Here is a 22,585-nt window from a genome sequence, read left to right on the forward strand (position 1 = left end):
ATCTGGACTCACTGGTTTCAGACTCATGTAAAAAGTGGATAAATGTTTGGTGGATCTGGACTCACTGGTCTCATGTAAAAAGTGGATAAATAAACGTTTGGTGGATCTGGACTCACTGGTCTCATGTAAAAAGTGGATAAATAAATGTTTGGTGGATCTGGACTCACTGGTCTCATGTAAAAAGTGGATAAATAAACGTTTGGTGGATCTGGACTCACTGGTCTCATGTAAAAAGTGGATAAATAAACGTTTGGTGGATCTGGACTCACTGGTCTCATGTAAAAAGTGGATAAATAAATGTTGGTGGATCCGGACTCACTGGTCTCGGACTCGTGTAAAAAGTGGATAAATAAATGTTTGTGGATCTGGACTCACTGGTCTCATGTAAAAAGTGGATAAATAAATGTTTGTGGATCTGGACTCACTGGTCTCGGACTCATATAAAAAGTGGATAAATAAACGTTTGGTGGATCTGGACTCACTGGTCTCATGTAAAAAGTGGATAAATAAATGTTGGTGGATCTGGACTCACTGGTCTCGGACTCGTGTAAAAAGTGGATAAAAAAACGTTTGGTGGATCTGGACTCACTGGTCTCAGACTCGTGTAAAAAGTGGATAAATAAATGTTTGGTGGATCTGGACTCACTGGTCTCGGACTCATGTAAAAAGCGGATAAATAAATGTTTGGTGGATCTGGACTCACTGGTCTCGGACTCGTGTAAAAAGTGGATAAATAAACGTTTGGTGGATCTGGACTCACTGGTCTCGGACTCGTGTAAAAAGTGGATAAATAAATGTTGGTGGATCTGGACTCACTGGTCTCGGACTCGTGTAAAAAGTGGATAAATAAACGTTTGGTGGATCTGGACTCACTGGTCTCGGACTCGTGTAAAAAGTGGATAAATAAACGTTTGGTGGATCTGGACTCACTGGTCTCGGACTCGTGTAAAAAGTGGATAAATAAATGTTGGTGGATCTGGACTCACTGGTCTCGGACTCGTGTAAAAAGTGGATAAATAAACGTTTGGTGGATCTGGACTCACTGGTCTCGGACTCGTGTAAAAAGTGGATAAATACATGTTTGGTGGATCTGGACTCAGTGGTCTCAGACTCGTGTAAAAAGTGGATAAATAAACGTTTGGTGGATCTGGACTCACTGGTCTCATGTAAAAAGTGGATAAATAAACGTTTGGTGGATCTGGACTCACTGGTCTCGGACTCATGTAAAAAGTGGACAAATAAACGTTTGGTGGATCTGGACTCACTGGTCTCGGACTCGTGTAAAAAGTGGATAAATACATGTTTGGTGGATCTGGACTCAGTGGTCTCAGACTCGTGTAAAAAGTGGATAAATACATGTTTGGTGGATCTGGACTCACTGGTCTCGGACTCGTGTAAAAAGTGGATAAATAAATGTTTGGTGGATCTGGACTCACTGGTCTCGTGTAAAAAGTGGATAAATAAACGTTTGGTGGATCTGGACTCACTGGTCTCGTGTAAAAAGTGGATAAATAAATGTTTGGTGGATCTGGACTCACTGGTCTCATGTAAAAAGTGGATAAATAAACGTTTGGTGGATCTGGACTCACTGGTCTCATGTAAAAAGTGGATAAATAAATGTTTGGTGGATCTGGACTCACTGGTCTCGGACTCATGTAAAAAGTGGATAAATAAATGTTTGGTGGATCTGGACTCACTGGTCTCATGTAAAAAGTGGATAAATAAATGTTTGGTGGATCTGGACTCACTGGTCTCGGACTCGTGTAAAAAGTGGATAAATAAATGTTTGGTGGATCTGGACTCACTGGTCTCATGTAAAAAGTGGATAAATAAATGTTTGTGGATCTGGACTCACTGGTCTCGGACTCGTGTAAAAAGTGGATAATACATGTTTGGTGGATCTGGACTCACTGGTCTCATGTAAAAAGTGGATAAATAGACGTTTGGTGGATCTGGACTCACTGGTCTCAGACTCATGTAAAAAGTGGATAAATAAACGTTTGGTGGATCTGGACTCACTGGTCTCATGTAAAAAGTGGATAAATAAATGTTTGTGGATCTGGACTCACTGGTCTCAGACTCGTGTAAAAAGTGGATAAATAAATGTTTGGTGGATCTGGACTCACTGGTCTCATGTAAAAAGTGGATAAATAAATGTTTGCTGGATCTGGACTCACTGGTCTCGGACTCATATAAAAAGTGGATAAATAAATGTTTGTGGATCTGGACTCACTGGTCTCATGTAAAAAGTGGATAAATAAACGGTTGTTGGATCTGGACTCACTGGTCTCGGACTCCTGTAAAAAGTGGATAAATAAATGTTTGGTGGATCTGGACTCACTGGTCTCAGACTCATGTAAAAAGCGGATAAATAAATGTTTGGTGGATCTGGACTCACTGGTCTCGGACTCATGTAAAAAGTGGATAAATAAATGTTGGTGGATCTGGACTCACTGGTCTCGGACTCATGTAAAAAGTGGATAAATAAACGTTTGGTGGATCTGGACTCACTGGTCTCGGACTCATGTAAAAAGTGGATAAATAAACGTTTGGTGGATCTGGACTCACTGGTCTCGGACTCATGTAAAAAGTGGATAAATAAACGTTTGGTGGATCTGGACTCACTGGTCTCGGACTCATGTAAAAAGTGGATAAATAAACGTTTGGTGGATCTGGACTCACTGGTCTCGGACTCATGTAAAAAGTGGATAAATAAACGTTTGGTGGATCTGGACTCACTGGTCTCGGACTCATGTAAAAAGTGGATAAATAAATGTTGGTGGATCTGGACTCACTGGTCTCGGACTCATGTAAAAAGTGGATAAATAAATGTTTGGTGGATCTGGACTCACTGGTCTCGGACTCATGTAAAAAGTGGATAAATAAATGTTGGTGGATCTGGACTCACTGGTCTCGGACTCATGTAAAAAGTGGATAAATAAACGTTTGGTGGATCTGGACCCACTGGTCTCATGTAAAAAGTGGATAATACATGTTTGGTGGATCTGGACTCACTAGTCTCATGTAAAAAGTGGATAATACATGTTTGTGGATCTGGACTCACTGGTCTCATGTAAAAAGTGGATAATAAATGTTTGTGGATCTGGACTCACTGGTCTCATGTAAAAAGTGGATAAATAAATGTTTGGTGGATCTGGACTCACTGGTCTTGCCCGTCTCCTCCTGCCTCAGACCCTCCACGTCGGGGTAAATGGGGACCAGGGCGACGCTGTAGACGGTGTCGGGGTCCAGGCCGCGCAGGACGGTGGAGGTGGTTCCTCCTGAGACCTCCTCCTGAGGAGCAGAAGGACGGGTCAGAGCTGTGAGGCGTGTGGGAGACACTGAGGACGTCCTACCGTCTTCTCGTCTCCGCCGGGTCGAGCCGCGTACAGGACTCTGTAGCTGCGCACGTTCCCGGGCGCCGCCTCCCAGCGCACGTTCAGGGTGGACACGGTCGGGTCGGTCACCTGGAGGTTCTTCACTCCCCCCAGAGGGTCTGAGGACGGAGAAGCACCAAGATCAGACGACAGAACATCTGACTCTGAAGACTCTCTGAGCTCAAGGTGGTTCAGCCCAATCAGCGTGGACCGAGAGGCGGGGCTAATGAAGCTAATGACGCTAATGAGGCTAATGGGGCTGATGAGGCTAAAGGGGCTAATGAGGCTAATGGGGCTAATGGGGTTAATGAGGCTAATGAAGCTAATGAGACTAATGAGGCTAATGAGGCTAATGAAGCTAATGAGGCTAACGAGGCTAAAGAAGCTAATGAGGCTAATGAGGCTGATGAGGCTAATGAGACTGGGGCTAATGAGGCTAATGGGGCTGATGAGACTGGGGCTAATGAGACTGGGGCTAATGAGGCTAATGGGGCTGATGAGGCTAATGGGGCTAATGAGACTGGGGCTAATGGGGCTGATGAGGCTGATGAGGCTAATGAGGCTAATGAGGCTAATGGGGCTGATGAGGCTAATGAAGGTGATGACGCTAATGAGGCTAATGGGGCTGATGAGGCTAATGAGGCTAATGGGGTTAATGAGGCTAATGAGGCTAATGAGGCTAATGAGACTAATGAGGCTAATGAGGCTAATGAGGCTGATGAGGCTAATGAGGCTAATGGGGCTAATGAAGCTAATGAGGCTAATGAGACTAATGAGGCTAATGAGGCTAATGAAGCTAATGACGCTAATGAAGCTAATGACGCTAATGAAGCTAATGACGCTAATGACACTAATGAAGCTAATGGCGCTAATGACGCTAATGAAGCTAATGACGCTAATGAAGCTAATGACGCTAATGAAGCTAATGACGCTAATGAGGCTAATGGTGCTAATGAAGCTATTGAGGCTAATGAAGCTAATGAAGCTAATGACGCTAATGAAGCTAATGACGCTAATGACACTAATGAAGCTAATGGCGCTAATGACGCTAATGAAGCTAATGACGCTAATGAAGCTAATGACGCTAATGAAGCTAATGAAGCTAATGAGGCTAATGAAGCTAATGAGGTTAATGAGGTTAATGAGGCTAATGAGACTAATGGAGCTAATGGGGCTAATGAAGCTAATGAGACTAATGGAGCTAATGGGGCTAATGAAGCTAATGAGACTAATGAAGCTAATGAGACTAATGGAGCTAATGGAGCTAATGAGACTAATGGAGCTAATGGGGCTAATGAAGCTAATGAGACTAATGGAGCTAATGGGGCTAATGAAGCTAATGAGACTAATGAGGCTAATGAGACTAATGGGGCTAATGGGGCTAATGAGACTAATGGAGCTAATGGGGCTAATGAAGCTAATGGGGCTAATGAGGCTAATGAGGCTAATGAGGTTAATGAGGTTAATGAGGCTAATGGGGCTCATGAGGCTAATGAGACTAATGAAGCTAATGAGACTAATGAGGCTAATGAGGCTAATGAGGCTCATGAGGCTAATGAGACTAATGAAGCTAATGAGACTAATGGAGCTAATGAGGCTAATGAGACTAATGGGGCTAATGAGGTTAATGAGGTTAATGAGGCTAATGGGGCTCATGAGGCTAATGAGACTAATGAAGCTAATGAGACTAATGAGGCTAATGAGGCTAATGAGGCTCATGAGGCTAATGAGACTAATGAAGCTAATGAGACTAATGAGGCTAATGAGGCTAATGAAGCTAATGAGGCTAATGAAGCTAATGAGGCTAATGAAGCTAATGACGCTAATGAAGCTAATGACGCTAATGAAGCTAATGGGGCTAATGAGGCTAATGAGACTAATGAGGCTAATGAGGCTAATGGGGCTAATGAGGCTAATGAGACTAATGAGGCTAATGAGGCTAATGACACTAATGAGGCTAATGGGGCTAATGAGGCTAATGAGGCTAATGAAGCTAATGACGCTAATGAAGCTAATGAGACTAATGAGGCTAATGAGGCTAATGAAGGTGATGACGCTAATGAAGCTAATGACGCTAATGAAGCTAATGACGCTAATGACGCTAATGAGGCTAATGAGGCTAATGACGCTAATGAGGCTAATGAGGTTAATGAGGCTAATGAGGCTAATGAGGCTAATGGGGCTAATGAGGCTAATGAAGCTAATGACGCTAATGAAGCTAATGACGCTAATGACGCTAATGAGGCTAATGAAGCTAATGAGGCTAATGAAGCTAATGAGGCTAATGAAGCTAATGAGGCTAATGAGACTAATGAGGCTAATGAAGCTAATGAGGCTAATGAAGCTAATGAAGCTAATGAAGCTAATGAGGCTAATGAAGCTAATGAGGCTAATGAGACTAATGAGGCTAATGAAGCTAATGAGGCTAATGAAGCTAATGAGGCTAATGAAGCTAATGAGGCTAATGAGACTAATGAGGCTAATGAAGCTAATGAGGCTAATGAAGCTAATGAAGCTAATGAGGCTAATGAAGCTAATGAGACTAATGAGGCTAATGAAGCTAATGAGGCTAATGGGGCTAATGATGAAGGCGTGACCAGTGTAAAAGTGGATAGATAAAGGTGCATATTCAGTGGAGCTGGACTCACTGGTCTTTCCGTTCTCAGACATGGGTTTTCCCTCCATCTCGTGGTACACGGGGACCACAGTCACCGTGTACTCGGTGTTGGCCTCCAGGCTCTTCAGGACGGTGGAGGTGGTGGTGCCGCTCACCTGGTCCTGGACAGAGAGGGAGGAAGGGCATCTGAGTCAACGGGATTATGAGACGAAACAACTTCAACACAGTTCATTCTGACTGATTTAAGACGAGACAAATCCATCGTCCGCTCTCCTGAACTCTCACTGACCACGTCCTGGTCTCCTCCGGCCGCCGGGACCCAGATGACGATGTACTCGCGGACGTTCCCCTCGGCCGCGTCCCAGCGCACGTTCAGGGAGCTGGTGGTCGGGTCGGTCACCTGCAGGTTCCTGGCGAATCCCAGGGGCCCTGAAGGCAGCGCGGGAGACAGAGTTAAAGAGTCTGGGTCACTGTGGTCAGTCCTGGGGCGGGTTTGTCTGGGTCACTGTGGTCAGTCCTGGGGGGTTTGTCTGGGTCACTGTGGTCAGTCCTGGGGGGTTTGTCTGGGTCACTGTGGTCAGTCCTGGGGGGTTTGTCTGGGTCACTGTGGTCAGTCCTGGGGGGTTTGTCTGGGTCACTGTGGTCAGTCCTGGGGGTTTGTCTGGGTCACTGTGGTCAGTCCTGGGGGGTTTGTCTGGGTCACTGTGGTCAGTCCTGGGGGGTTTGTCTGGGTCACTGTGGTCAGTCCTGGGGGTTTGTCTGGGTCACTGTGGTCAGTCCTGGGGGTTTGTCTGGGTCACTGTGGTCAGTCCTGGGGGGTTTGTCTGGGTCACTGTGGTCAGTCCTGGGGGGTTTGTCTGGGTCACTGTGGTCAGTCCTGGGGGGTTTGTCTGGGTCACTGTGGTCAGTCCTGGGGGTTTGTCTGGGTCAGTCCTGGGGGGTTTGTCTGGGTCTCTGTGGTCAGTCCTGGGGGGTTTGTCTGGGTCAGTCCTGGGGGGTTGTCTGGGTCAGTCCTGGGGGGTTGTACTCACGGGTCTTGCCCTGGTCCGTCAGGCTCGGCCCGTCGCCCTCCGCGTACACCGGCACCACCGTCACCGTGTACTCAGTGTCCGGCAGCAGCTTCTCCAGGAGCGTCCTCGTGGTGCTCTCCGAGACCTGCTCCTGAAGGCCACAGGCACAGGGTTAGAGGCTGAGACCGTGAAGTTAAATACGTTTATACCATGGTCTGGGTGAATACTGGATTCTGATTGGCTGGTGCATTATTTTGGTATAACCGCACACGTAGTCCGGTAGTTAAATCACTGGGATGTCACTCCGCTGTGGCGTCGCCATAGCAACGCCTGACACAGCTGAATCAGATAAAGGCGTAATTAGTGACTGACAGGAACGTATGAGATGGATTTAGTGTTTGCTAAATGTTTGTAGAGGAGAGTGAGCAGCTAGGTTAGCTACTGTTAATAACATATGAGCTTTACATTTCTATTGGAAACGGTTAAGGCTATTCATCATTTTCAGGCGTACATAAAATGATCCTGCATTGAAGCATCTTTGTCTGGATTAGTAAAGTCAAACATAAAAGTTTGAGTTGGGGGGGCCCAGGTGTGAGCGACTCCACCGCAGCTGTTTCCATAAACAGTTGAGCTGGTTGAGCTAGCTAGCTTTAGCTTCAGGTTAAACCTTGTAAAAGGTAAATAACTCCTGCCCACGAGTGCCGCATATCGGTGTTTCCTTCCAGGGAAAAGTGTTTCCGGGTTAGTCCTGTTGTGTTGTGATTCTGTGCTGATGTTGTGTCGTTGAGCCTGACTGAGATCCTCGTAATAGCTGCGGAGAATGACTCGCTCTGAGACCAGCCTTCAGTGACCGGCTAATAACCCACACAAAATAGTCCCGTAGTCTGGCAGATTTAGTGACTTTAGTCAATGAAAAACACATTTATTATAAATGTTAGGTTTGTGGGACCCTGGTATAAGCGGATTAAACAACGAGGAGCCGCGTTAGACGTTATAAAGCAGGAGGAACAACACTGCACTGCGCGTCGTGGTGTTCTTGACTCCGCGTCGTGCATTATAACCGTCGAATGCACGGCTCCTCGTTGTTTAATCCTTACTTAGGTTTTGCTGGTGTCGGTAAACTCAAATCAGAGCTGCTTTTGTCAACGATAGTTTACGAGTTTAGGACCTGAGAAAAGACGAAAATGGGAGAAAGTTCCTCGTCAGACGTTCACAAACAGAGCGTGTGCTCGGCAGCGGCGAGGCAAAGGTTGCGCGTTGCTTGAATCTCTGTTGTAGTGCTTGATTCACTGGATTATTATAATTAGAGACTTGGTTACGGATTTCGTCGATGTGAAGGAGTTACGGACATTAACCGACGCTTGGATATTCTAAACATAAAGGACATTTGGACGAGTGCGATGTGAGGAACTAGCTAGCTTCATCAGCTAGTCGGACGTGGTAGCTAAGCATCAACATCAACAACAGCAGCAGCTAACCTGACGTCGCCGCTCAACATTACGCTCAACATTATGCCAAATAAATCTCGGGCTATGGAGGAGGTGGAGGATATTAAAAAAGCTCTTGACTTTCTCTCGCAGGACGTAAGTGATATAAAGGATAAACAGGACAAGATTCTGAAACTTGTGGAGGAAGTGTCAGAGCTACGTGTGCGTATCGAGGAAAAGGACAAAAAGATATCAGTGTTGGAAAAAAAGTAGAGTATCTGGAACAATACTCAAGACTCAATGATGTAATTGTGACTGGATTAAAAATCAAACCCCGCTCATACGCTCATGCTGTGGGGGCTGGCGGCGGGGCAGATCCAGGCGAGCTGGAGGTGAGCTCTGCGGAAAAGCAGGTGGTGGATTTCCTCGTGTCCAACGACATACAAAGGTACCAAGGGGCCCCCTGGTGGCCGCCCTGTGTACTGCGCACTGGGAGAGAGGGCGTGGTTTGGGCAGGAGTTCACTGTTATAAAATAGAATCTGGTGGAGCCATGAGTAAAAAGTCTGTCCTGCTCATTATTAATGAACATTAGGGAAGCAGGAACATAGACTGTAGAAAAAACGTCTTCTGCTCACTCCTCCCCGTTTACCAGAATGACCACGGTCGAGGGGGAGGTCATGGAGGATTTACAGACTCCTCCTCCCCAGCTCTGACGAAGCATGTTCCTAAAAAGGACATAAGGGCGGGATCTTCACCGTAGACTCCGCCCTTGCGTGACGTGTAGCTCGCGCTGCTCCAATGCTAACAGTCCGAGCCTCATTAAGTACCAGATTTCAAAAATTCATATTACGAAAACCAGCCTGGTTTCATATATTGTTATTAACCCAGCGTTATCTCAGGAGGAAGATCAGCCCAGTCTAGGTTTGAAAACATTGAAACCAGGCATTAAAGTAGTTTTTAACGTGTCTAAACTCCAATGCTTTTCAGTGGGGGCCTAGCGGCGATATGGAGGTACTACAGCAATGGCGGCCCCCACGTTCGTGGACAAAAAGCAGGGCAGCCAGCGGCCATTGAGCAGGACTCACTAAAGCAGCAGCAGGAGAGGCTCACCAGCGCCACAGAGCATTAGTGGAGACACGGTGTAATTGCAGACTGTGAATATCAAGCGTTTGATCCAGGCTTACAGATAACGGGTTAGTTTGTGGGGGCCCTTGACTGTTGGGGCCGTTGGTCCAGGGACAGGATCAAAGGAAGTCACCTGGTTGTTTCAGCTCAAATTTTGGTTCAATTTTTATCCAGTTTTACTTTTTCCGGCTTTAAATGGGGAAAACATCCCCATTGTTGGTGTCAGGATCCAGAGACTGATGGAAACAGAATAAACTCCTACAGAACTGGCTTTATTCTCCACCGGCCGAAGTGTAAAAGCACTTATTCCTGAGGACGTGTTCAGACCGTGGCGTGCGGTGGATCAGTGAGGTGGATCAGTGCGGTGGAGTAAAGTGCGTCTGAAGCGTTTGCTGTTGAGAGGTGTCTTTAGCTGCGAGCGCCGCGATGATTAAACTGAGCCGAGAATCAGCCGAGGCCGAGATCAGACTCGCCGACGGAGCGAACGCAGAGACAGAGTTATTTCACAAAAACCAACTGTCGACAGATTCACCAAAACAGACACGGCTTTGAAACGCTCTGTTCAGACTCACAGGACACGGAAAACACGTCTGAAGCTGTTTTTACCTTTAAACACGGAGGAGAGAGATACTAATGCAGAGAGTTAACCTGTGAACCTCCACCCGGACCGGGCACATGTTCTCCAGCTCAACCAGCTCAAAGCTTCTTCTACAAAGCGGCAAAATAGAGACCAAATAGTGACAAAAAATGACTGAAAAAAGACAAAAAAAATTACCAAAAAACAAAAAAGGGACGAAAAAATGAAGAAAAAAATGATGAAAAAAGGGAAAAAAAATCAAGAAAAAAGACAAAAAAATCAAGAAAAAAGACAAAAAAAATCAAGAAAAAAGAAAAAAAATCAAGAAATAAGAAAAAATAATCAAGAAAAAAAGAAAAAAAATCAAGAAAAAAAGACAAAAAAAAATCAAGAAAAAAGAAAAAATAATCAAGAAATAAGAAAAAAAAAATCAAGAAAAAAAGACAAAAAAAAAATCAAGAAAAAAAGACAAAAAAAAATCAAGAAAAAAAGACAAAAAAAATCAAGAAAAATGACAAAAAAGGAAGAAAAAAGACACAAAAAAAGACAAAAAAATCAAGAAAAAAGACAAAAAAATCAAGAAAAAAAGACAAAAAAAATCAAGAAAAAAGAAAAAATAATCAAGAAAAAAGAAAAAATAATCAAGAAAAAAGACAAAAAAATCAAGAAAAAAAGACAAAAAAAATCAAGAAAAAAGAAAAAATAATCAAGAAAAAAGAAAAAAAAATCAAGAAAAAAGACAAAAAAATCAAGAAAAAAAGACAAAAAAAATCAAGAAAAAAGAAAAAATAATCAAGAAAAAAAATCAAGAAAAAAAGACAAAAAAAAAATCAAGAAAAATGACAAAAAAGGAAGAAAAAAGACACAAAAAAAGACAAAAAAAATCAAGAAAAAAAGACAAAAAAATCAAGAAATGACAAAAATAAATGACAAAAAAGTGCCTAAAAATGTGAGAAAAACGCAATAATCTCCTCTCCTGGGCTGAGTTTCAGAGCCTCCAGGTCTGAGGTTTCTGTAAACTAGAAGACCTTCACTCCTGTTCATGGAGGGGCTTGAACGAGGAGTCAAAGAAGCCTCGTCTTCACCTTAGACTTAACCTCAGGCGTGAGCTCAGTCGTTAGGACTTAGAACTACACAGATGTGAGAGGAGCCTTTACTAGAGGGGAGGAGCCGAGCTAAACTCCTCCCTGTGGTTTTTATCTGAGCTGAACCTTAGTGTCGCTGAGGAAGAAACATTCGACATTTCAACTACAGAGGACAGACGAGGACTCAAGAACCTTTACTGAACTCCTGTACGACCGAGAGCCGACACAGACGTGAGTTCATGATTTAGATCCTGCTCTCGTGTGTTTTTCCAGGAAGTGAGAGAGTGATGCTGATTGGCTGATGCGTAGAAGTAACTGATTGAGCACTGACCACGACCTCCAGCCCGCCGCCCGTGGGGACGTAGATGACCTTGTAGCCCTGGACGTTGCCCCCTGCTGGGCTCCAGGTGACGGTGAGCGTGGTGATGGTGGGGTTGGAGACCTTCATGCCCTCCACGCCGCCCAGAGGAACTGAGGAGCAAAGACACGTTAAACCTCACGAGGACGAGGACGAACAGGAGACTCGTCCACTCACGCGTCCGCCCGTCCTCGCTCTGACGCCGGCCCTCGCGCGCCGGGTACACGGGCAGCACCGACACCGTGTACGGCGTGTCGGGGAGGAGGTTCCTGAGCACCGTGGAGGTGGAGGAGGCCGGCATCTGCTCCTGAGGAGGACACGTTATAACATCTGTAATAAACACATCTGCACCTGAGGACACGTTATAACATCTGTAATAAACACAGCTGCTCCTGAGGGGGACCAGAGAGAGCACACGTTATAACATCTGTAATAAACACAGCTGCTCCTGAGGACACGTTATAACATCTGTAATAAACACAGCTGCTCCTGAGGGGGACCAGAGAGCATGTTATAACATCTGTAATAAACACAGCTGCTCCTGAGGGGGACCAGAGAGCGCGTTATAACATCTGTAATAAACACAGCTGTTCCTGAGCACACGTTATAACATCTGTAATAAACACAGCTGCTCCTGAGGGGGACCAGAGAGCGCGTTTTAACATCTGTAATAAACACAGCTGCTCCTGAGGACGACACGTTATAACATGAGTAATAAACACAGCTGCTCCTGAGGGCGACCAGAGAGCACGTTATAACATCTGTAATAAACACAGCTGCTCCTGAGGGGGACCAGAGAGCACGTTATAACATCTGTAATAAACACAGCTGTTCCTGAGCACACGTTATAACATCTGTAATAAACACAGCTGCTCCTGAGGGGGACCAGAGAGCGCGTTTTAACATCTGTAATAAACACAGCTGCTCCTGAGGACGACACGTTATAACATGAGTAATAAACACAGCTGCTCCTGAGGGCGACCAGAGAGCACGTTATAACATCTGTAATAAACACAGCTGCTCCTGAGGGGGACCAGAGAGCGCGTTTTAACATCTGTAATAAACACAGCTGCTCCTGAGGGCGACCAGAGAGCACGTTATAACATCTGTAATAAACACAGCTGCTCCTGAGGGCGACCAGAGAGCGCGTTTTAACATCTGTAATAAACACAGCTGCTCCTGAGGACACGTTATAACATCTGTAATAAACACAGCTGCTCCTGAGGACGACACGTTATAACATCTGTAATAAACACATCTGCTCCTGAGGACGACACGTTATAACATGAGTAATAAACACAGCTGCTCCTGAGGGCGACCAGAGAGAGCACGTTATAACATCTGTAATAAACACATCTGCTCCTGAGGGGGACCGGAGAGAGCACGTTATAACATCTGTAATAAACACATCTGCTCCTGAGGGCGACCAGAGAGCACGTTATAACATCTGTAATAAACACAGCTGCTCCTGAGCACATGTTATAACATCAGTAATAAACTTACTTTTTGTCAAATGTTCATCATTTTTTCGTCATTTTTTGTCAATTTTTTTGTCAGTTTTTGTCCATTTTTGTCAATTTTTTGTCAGTTTTTGTCAGTTTTTTTGTCAATTTTTTGTCAATTTTTGTCAATTTTTTGTCAATTTTTTGTCAATTTTTTGTCAATTTTTTGTCAATTTTTGTCAATTTTTGGTCAATTTTTTGTCAATTTTTTGTCATTTTTTTGTCCATTTTTTGTCAATTTTTTTGTCAAATTTTTGTCATTTTTTGTCAATTTTTTGTCATTTTTTTCTCTAAGTTTTCTCTCTTTTTTGTCATATCTTCATCATTGTTTTCGTCTCAGTTCTGTTGCTATTTTCTCATCTTTTTTCCAGAAGCTTTTTGATTGGGGTAAAGCCAAACTAGAGAAAATGTGCTCGGTTCAGGCGGGAGTTAAGGGGTTAAAATGTGTCACTTCTGTGCGGGCGACTCTGTGAAGCTGCTCTGCCCACACTCGTCACAAACCATCTTCACTGCAGTCGCCTGTAGATCTTCCTCCTCACCATTTCCTCTTTGCCTCCGGCCGTGGGGACGTAGAACACCTTGTAGAGCCTGACGGCGCCATCTGCTGGCTCCCAGTCCACGTCCAGCGAGGTCATGGTGGGGTTGGTCACGCGGAGGTTCTTCACTCCGCCCAGAGGCCCTGAGGAACATCACAACCTCAGTCTGACTCTCACACAGTGGGGAAGAAGAAGAAGAAGAAGAGAGTTCCTCACGTGTTTTCCCGTTCTCCGACTGCACCTTGCCCTCCCCGTCGGCGTAGATGGGCAGCAGGCTGACGGTGTAGAGCGTGTCGGGGGTCAGGCCCCGCAGGACCGTGGTGGTGGTGCCCGCCGTCACCTGCTCCTGAGACACAAGGGGGCGCTGTTACAAACACGTCAACAGGACGCAGCCTGAGAGACACACGGACCCCTCACCATGCTCTCGGCGCCCCCTGCTGCCGGCACATAGATGACGCGGTACTCTTTGACCTTGCCCTCGGCCGGCTCCCAGCGCACGTTCAGGGTGGTCATGGTGGGATTCAGCACCTGCAGGTTCCTCACGCCCCCCAGCGGCTCTGCAAACACACCCACGTGAACATCAGGGAGACTGAGGGGGTCTGACTGCAAACACCCCCACGTCTGACTGCAAACACCCCCACGTGAACCTCATGGAGACCGGGGGGGTCTGACTGCAAACACCCCCACGTAAACCTCATGGAGACTGGGGGGTCTGACTGCAAACACCCCCACGTCTGACTGCAAACACCCCCACGTGAACCTCATGGAGACCGGGGGGGTCTGACTGCAACACACCCACGTCTTACTGCAAACACACCCACGTGAACCTCATGGAGACCGGGGGGGTCTGACTGCAACACACCCACGTCTTACTGCAAACACCCCCACGTGAACCTCATGGAGACTGAGGGGGGGGGGGGGGGTCTTCCTGGTGCGGCCCTCATTCAGACTCACGCAAAGATTTACAACAAAACCATTGCACGACCAAAGACGAGCAGCGCCTCCTGCGCCTCACGGGTTTATACTCGGGGAAAAGGGGATGAAATTCATCCATCCATTTTGCCCAGACGTCCCGATCCACACACACCCCCTCCAGATGTTCTGACCCCGAGGCGACACCAGGCCAGCTCAGAGACTTTGTCCCACCAGCGTGTCCTGGGCCTTCCATGACGCCTTGTCCCACTAGGACCTGCCTGGAGCACCTCCCTAGGGAGGTGTCCCCCCTCCGAGTCCCCAGCCTCTGCTTCCCCATCGGAAGACATGACGGTGGGATTGAGGAGGTCCTCGAAGTCCTCCTTCCCCCGCCCGACGACATCCCCAGTCGAGGTCAGCAGCCCCCCACCCGCACTGTACACAGTGTTGGTGAAGCACTGCTTCCCCCTCCTGAGGCGCCGGATGGTTTGCCAGAATCTCTTCGAGGCCGACCGATAGTCTTCCTCCATGGCCTCCCCGAACTCCTCCCAGACACGAGTTTTTGCCTCTGCGACCGCCCGAGCCGCAGCACGCTTGGCCTGCCGGTACCTCTCAGCTGCCTCAGGAGTCCCACAAGCCAACAAGGCCAGGTAGGACTCCTTCTCCCCCCCCCCCCCCCCCCCTTCACCCAACACAGTCAGAGGTCAGATCATGGACCTCCTGGTGCACTTGTGGACACCCTTGTGCTCGAACATGGTGTTCGTTATGGACAAACCGTGACTAGCACAGAAGTCCAATAACAGAACACCACTCAGATCGGGGAGGCCGGGGGGGGGGGATGAATGAGAAAGACTAAGGGAGTTCCTCACGTGTTTTCCCGTTCTCCGACTGCACCTTGCCCTCCCCGTCGGCGTAGATGGGCAGCAGGCTGACGGTGTAGAGCGTGTCGGGGGTCAGGCCCCGCAGGACCGTGTTGGTCGTGGCCCCTGTCACCTGCTCCTGAGACACACGTTAGAAAAGTATTATTGAATAAACTGGTTTAGAGCTCAGCAACATGTAAACAATAATGAGCTTCTCTCCAGCAACAAATGTGGAACAAATGTGAAAATAAATACAAAAGAAAAATCGACCCTAAAAACAGATATTGGAAAAATCCCTGTGAAAAAACCTGGAAAGTGTTTTTGTCTGAGCCCTCACCATGCTCTCGGCGCCCCCTGCTGCTGGCACGTAGATGACGCGGTACTCTTTGACCTTGCCCTCGGCCGGCTCCCAGCGCACGTTCAGGGTGGTCATGGTGGGATTCAGCACCTGCAGGTTCCTCACGCCCCCCAGCGGCTCTGCAAACACACCCACGTGAACCTCATGGAGACGGGGGGGGGGGTCTTACACATTTACATATCAGTCATGGGGGGTCTTACTGGTGCGGCCCTGCTCGGTGATGGCGTCGCTCACGGCCGAGGCGTAAACCGCGGACACGCTCACAGAGTAGTCGGTGTCGGGGCGGAGCTTCTGCAGCACCGACACGAGCTTCTTCCCTCCGACCTGCACCTGCAAAACCCAAACAAGGCCGTCTTCAGCGAGTCACAGGACGAGGGGGTGGAGTCAGACGGAGACAGACGTGAACCCCGTTGTCATGGAAACGTGTGACAGTCCAACATGGAGACTCTGAGGGAAAGTTTACACGGAGGAAACTGTTTCAGAGAGAACAGACTATCATAGCCACTTTAGCATAGAGACCCTTGATGCTAACTATCATAGCCACTTTAGCATAGAGACCTCTGGTGCTAACTATCATAGCCACTTTAGCATAGGAACCTCTGGTGCTAACTATCATAGCCACTTTAGCATAGTGACCTTTAATGCTAACTATCATAGCCACTTTAGCATAGAGACCCTTGATGCTAACTATCATAGCCACTTTAGCATAGAGACCTCTGGTGCTAACTATCATAGCCACTTTAGCATAGGGACCTCTGATGCTAACGATCATAGCCACTTTATCATAGGGACCCTTGATGCTAACTATCATAGCCACTTTAGCATAGAGACCTCTGGTGCTAACTATCATAGCCACTTTAGCATAGGGACCTCTGGTGCTAACTATCATAGCCACTTTAGCATAGTGACCTTTAATGCTAACTATAATAGCCACTTTAGCATAGAGACCCTTGATGCTAACTATCATAGCCACTTTAGCATAGAGACCTCTGGTGCTAACTATCATAGCCACTTTAGCATAGGGACCTCTGGTGCTAACTATCATAGCCACTTTAGCATAGTGACCTTTAATGCTAACTATCATAGCCACTTTAGCATAGAGACCCTTGATGCTAACTATCATAGCCACTTTAGCATAGAGACCTCTGGTGCTAACTATCATAGCCACTTTAGCATAGGGACCTCTGATGCTAACTATCATAGCCACTTTAGCATAGGGACCTCTGATGCTAACTATCATAGCCACTTTAGCATAGGGACCTCTGGTGCTAACGATCATAGCCACTTTAGCATAGGGACCTCTGGTGCTAACTATCATAGCCACTTTAGCATAGGGACCTCTGATGCTAACGATCATAGCCACTTTAGCATAGGGACCTCTGATGCTAACGATCATAGCCACTTTAACATAGGGACCTCTGGTGCTAACTATCATAGCCACTTTAGCATAGGGACCTCTGGTGCTAACTATCATAGCCACTTTAGCATAGGGACCTCTCGTGCTAACTATCATAGCCACTTTAGCATATGGACCTCTGATGCTAACTATCATAGCCACTTTAGCATAGTGACCTCTGGTGCTAACTATCATAGCCACTTTAGCATAGGGACCTCTGGTGCTAACTATCATAACCACTTTAGCATAGGGACCTCTGATGCTAACTATCATAGCCACTTTAGCATAGTGACCTCTGGTGCTAACTATCATAGCCACTTTAGCATAGGGACCTCTGGTGCTAACTATCATAGCCACTTTAGCATAGGGACCTCTGATGCTAACTATCATAGCCACTTTAACATAGGGACCTCTGATGCTAACTATCATAGCCACTTTAGCATAGGGACCTCTGATGCTAACTATCATAGCCACTTTAACATAGGGACCTCTGATGCTAACTATCATAGCCACTTTAGCATAGGGACCTCTGATGCTAACTATCATAGCCACTTTAGCATAGGGACCTCTGATGCTAACTATCATAGCCACTTTAGCATAGGGACCTCTGATGCTAACTATCATAGCCACTTTAGCATAGGGACCTCTGGTGCTAACTATCATAGCCACTTTAGCATAGGGACCTCTGGTGCTAACTATCATAGCCACTTTAGCATAGGGACCTCTGATGCTAACGATCATAGCCACTTTAGCATAGGGACCTCTGGTGCTAACTATCATAGCCACTTTAGCATAGGGACCTCTGATGCTAACTATCATAGCCACTTTAGCATAGGGACCTCTGATGCTAACGATCATAGCCACTTTAGCATAGGGACCTCTGATGCTAACGATCATAGCCACTTTAACATAGGGACCTCTGGTGCTAACTATCATAGCCACTTTAGCATAGGGACCTCTCGTGCTAACTATCATAGCCACTTTAGCATAGGGACCTCTCGTGCTAACTATCATAGCCACTTTAGCATATGGACCTCTGATGCTAACTATCATAGCCACTTTAGCATAGTGACCTCTGGTGCTAACTATCATAGCCACTTTAGCATAGGGACCTCTGGTGCTAACTATCATAACCACTTTAGCATAGGGACCTCTGATGCTAACTATCATAGCCACTTTAGCATAGTGACCTCTGGTGCTAACTATCATAGCCACTTTAGCATAGGGACCTCTGGTGCTAACTATCATAGCCACTTTAGCATAGGGACCTCTGATGCTAACTATCATAGCCACTTTAACATAGGGACCTCTGATGCTAACTATCATAGCCACTTTAGCATAGGGACCTCTGATGCTAACTATCATAGCCACTTTAACATAGGGACCTCTGATGCTAACTATCATAGCCACTTTAGCATAGGGACCTCTGATGCTAACTATCATAGCCACTTTAGCATAGGGACCTCTGATGCTAACTATCATAGCCACTTTAGCATAGGGACCTCTGATGCTAACTATCATAGCCACTTTAGCATAGGGACCTCTGATGCTAACTATCATAGCCACTTTAGCATAGGGACCTCTGATGCTAACTATCATAGCCACTTTAGCATAGGGACCTCTGATGCTAACTATCATAGCCACTTTAGCATAGGGACCTCTGATGCTAACTATCATAGCCACTTTAGCATAGGGACCTCTGATGCTAACTATCATAGCCACTTTAGCATAGGGACCTCTGATGCTAACTATCATAGCCACTTTAGCATAGGGACCTCTGGTGCTAACTATCATAGCCACTTTAGCATAGGGACCTCTGATGCTAACTATCATAGCCACTTTAGCATAGGGACTAGTGATGCGCGGGTTGCGGGTTCCACCGCGGGCCCCGCGGTCTGACCGCGGTTCGGGTCGTGAAATTCTCCTTTGAGCGCGGGGCGGGTTGGGGCGGGTCAACAAATGCCGGTCGCGGGCACTGTATGCGGGACCCGCGGGTTGAAAAAAACCCTGACCCGCGCATCACTAATAGGGACCTCTGATGCTAACTAACCAGTGATTAGGAGGATTTATTTGTTTGGACACCATGAGAGGTCAAAGGTCAGGAGCTGAGGTCAGAGGCTGTGGTTTGATGGTGTCAGAGCCTGGATCTCCGGTTCTCTCTGATCGTCACAGAGGAGACGTCTCAGAGCCTGGATCTCCGGTTCTCTCTGATCGTCACAGAGGAGACGTCTCAGAGCCTGGATCTCCGGTTCTCCCTCTGACCGTCACAGAGGAGACGTCTCAGAGCCTGGATCTCCGGTTCTCTCTGACCGTCACAGAGGAGACGTCTCAGAGCCTGGATCTCCGGTTCTCTCTGACCGTCACAGAGGAGACGTCTCAGAGCCTGGATCTCCGGTTCTCTCTGACCGTCACAGAGGAGACGTCTCAGAGCCTGGATCTCCGGTTCTCTCTGACCGTCACAGAGGAGACGTTTCAGAGCCTGGATCTCCGGTTCTCTCTGACCGTCACAGAGGAGACGTTTCAGAGCCTGGATCTCCGTCTCAGAGCCTGGATCTCCGGTTCTCCCTCTGACCGTCACAGAGGAGACGTTTCAGAGCCTGGATCTCCGTCTCAGAGCCTGGATCTCCGGTTCTCTCTGACCGTCACAGAGGAGACGTTTCAGAGCCTGGATCTCCGTCTCAGAGCCTGGATCTCTGTTTCAGAGCCTGGATCTCCGTCTCAGAGCCTGGATCTCCGGTTCTCTCTGACCGTCACAGAGGAGACGTTTCAGAGCCTGGATCTCCGTCTCAGAGCCTGGATCTCCGTCTCAGAGCCTGGATCTCCGTCTCAGAGCCTGGATCTCCGTCTCAGAGCCTGGATCTCCGTCTCAGAGCCTGGATCTCCGTCTCAGAGCCTGGATCTCCGTCTCAGAGCCTGGATCTCCGTCTCAGAGCCTGGATCTCCGGTTCTCCTGAGTTCAGCTGGATTCCCTGACTCATGTTTACTCGTGTGTTTGTTTGTGCAGATGTGAGCAGATGCTGGAGCACATTCCTCTGCTCTGACTCACTCTCTCACTCAGACCAGCCACACTCGTCAGAGCAAACGTTACACAAGAAGAGGAGGAGAAACATCTGGAGCTGATCAGCAGCATCTGCAGCGGCTGTGATCAGACAAAGGCTCTACAGACGTTTACTCTGCTCGACATGGAGCTGAGGACTCTGCTGCCAAGGAGGAGGAGGGGGAGGAGGAGAGGGAGGAGGGGAGGGGGAGGAGGAGGGGGAGGAGGGGGAGGGGGAGGGGGAGGAGGAGGAGGAGGAGGAGGAGGAGGAGAGAGGAGGAGGAGGAGAGAGGAGGGGGAGGGGGAGAGAGGAGGAGACAGAGGAGGAGGAGGAGGAGGAGGAGGAGAGAAGACACAGAGGAAGAGGAGGAGAAGGAGGAGAGGAGAGAGGAGGAGGAGGAGATACTGGAAAGTGACATTAATTATGTTACATAAGACTCAGGTAATGATCGGAGTGAAGAGTGAAGGGCCTGGAGACTCACTGGAGACTCACTGGAGACTCACTGGAGACTCACTGGAGACTCCAGAGAGTCTCCAGAGAGTCTCCAGTGAGTCTCCAGGCCGGGGAGACGGGCCTTAAGTAAGGATTAAACAACGAGGAGCCGCATTAGACGGTTATAATGCACGACGCGGAGTCAAGAACACTACGACGTGCAGTGGAGTGGTGTTACTCCGCGAAGTGCATTCTAACGTCTAACGCGGCTCCTCGTTGTTTAATCCGCTTATACCAGGGTCCCACAAACGCAACATTTATAATAAATGTGTTTTTTCATTGACTAAAGTCACTAAATCTGCCAGACTACGGGACTATTTTGTGTGGGTTATTAGCCGGTCACTGAAGGCTGGTCTCAGAGCGAGTCATTCTCCGCAGCTATTACGAGGATCTCAGTCAGGCTCAACGACACAACATCAGCACAGAATCACAACACAACAGGACTAACCCGGAAACACTTTTCCCTGGAAGGAAACACCGATATGCGGCACTCGTGGGCAGGAGTTATTTACCTTTTACAAGTTTAACCTGAAGCTAAAGCTAGCTAGCTCAACCAGCTCAACTGTTTATGGAAACAGCTGCGGTGGAGTCGCTCACACCTGGGGCCCCCCCCAACTCAAACTTTTATGTTTGACTTTACTAATCCAGACAAGATGCTTCAATGCAGGATCATTTTATGTACGCCTGAAAATGATGAATAGCCTTAACCGTTTCCAATAGAAATGTAAAGCTCATATGTTATTAACAGTAGCTAACCTAGCTGCTCACTCTCCTCTACAAACATTTAGCAAACACTAAATCCATCTCATACGTTCCTGTCAGTCACTAATTACGCCTTTATCTGATTCAGCTGTGTCAGGCGTTGCTATGGCGACGCCACAGCGGAGTGACATCCCAGTGATTTAACTACCGGACTACGTGTGCGGTTACACCAAAATAATGCACCAGCCAATCAGAGTCCAGTATCACCCAGACCATGGTATAAACTTCAGATGTTCGACTCTGCACAGTCTGACTTTTGCCTCCTGAAACGTTTCCACTGAGACTCGGCTCAAACACGGCAGGGTCAGTGTTTCCTACAGAAGCTGCTGCTGCTGCTGCTGCTGCATTCCAGACGGAGACTCCTCCAGGCTCCAGAGGTTTAACCCAGGACACGGCGGGTCCTTCACTCCCTCACTCTTCCTCCTCCTCCTCTCTCCTCCTCCACTCCTTCATCCTCCTCAGCTCAGTATAAACGACAGAAAACATGATGTCACTGTGAAACTCTCTCAACACTTTGGAGAAACTCCTGAGGCTCCAAACGTTGCAAAGTCGGACGAGGACAAGGAGCCTGAGCCTCCTCTCACTGCAGAACATCTCAGTGTCTCCTAAACATCAGCCTCCTCTCACTGCAGAACATCTCAGCGTCTCCTAAACATCAGCCTCCTCTCACTGCAGAACATCAGTGTCTCCTAAACATCAGCTGAGCCTCCTCTCACTGCAGAACATCTCAGTGTCTCCTAAACATCAGCCTCCTCTCACTGCAGAACATCTCAGCGTCTCCTAAACATCAGCCTGAGCCTCCTCTCACTGCAGAACATCTCAGCGTCTCCTAAACAAATACATCAGCCAGAGTCAAAGCAGCACCTTCAGTCTGACGTCAGATAAAACTTCTCCTGGATCCAAACAGAGAAAACACTTGATCTGAATCTGAAATAACAGCAGACAAAAGGCCAACAACTGTTTTTACTCCTAGATTTCAAAATAAGACTTTATTCTAGATCAGGGGGCCCAAAGTGGGGCCCGCGGGGCCCAAAGTGGGGCCCCAGAACAGCTACGTTGTCCCGCCAGAGGGTGACCTACCTTTGGGTCGTGTTATAGTTTATACGAACTCTCTATAAATCCAAAAAATACTAACTCTCTCCCATTCATTCT

General features: G+C 47.4%; 1 protein-coding gene across 1 annotated transcript in view; it reads right to left on the reverse strand.

The window, feature by feature from the left end:
- col12a1b (collagen, type XII, alpha 1b) overlaps window positions 1-22,585 on the reverse strand; it is a 133,725-nt gene that overhangs the window by 56,853 nt on the left and 54,287 nt on the right. Inside the window, exons 17-29 of the mRNA XM_079572074.1 lie at window positions 19,452-19,638; window positions 19,283-19,398; window positions 15,946-16,075; window positions 14,033-14,172; window positions 13,832-13,961; window positions 13,619-13,758; window positions 11,755-11,884; window positions 11,551-11,690; window positions 7,026-7,155; window positions 6,284-6,423; window positions 6,026-6,155; window positions 3,357-3,496; window positions 3,165-3,294 (exon numbers count right to left, since the gene is read on the reverse strand). Of these exons, the coding sequence (XP_079428200.1) occupies window positions 3,165-3,294; window positions 3,357-3,496; window positions 6,026-6,155; window positions 6,284-6,423; window positions 7,026-7,155; window positions 11,551-11,690; window positions 11,755-11,884; window positions 13,619-13,758; window positions 13,832-13,961; window positions 14,033-14,172; window positions 15,946-16,075; window positions 19,283-19,398; window positions 19,452-19,638 (1,783 nt within the window). The remainder of the gene's footprint in view (window positions 1-3,164; window positions 3,295-3,356; window positions 3,497-6,025; window positions 6,156-6,283; window positions 6,424-7,025; window positions 7,156-11,550; window positions 11,691-11,754; window positions 11,885-13,618; window positions 13,759-13,831; window positions 13,962-14,032; window positions 14,173-15,945; window positions 16,076-19,282; window positions 19,399-19,451; window positions 19,639-22,585) is intronic.

The sequence above is a fragment of the Gobius niger genome (assembly GCF_951799975.1).
Source record: "Gobius niger genome assembly, chromosome: 15".
In the NCBI taxonomy this organism is placed as follows: domain Eukaryota; kingdom Metazoa; phylum Chordata; class Actinopteri; order Gobiiformes; family Gobiidae; genus Gobius; species Gobius niger.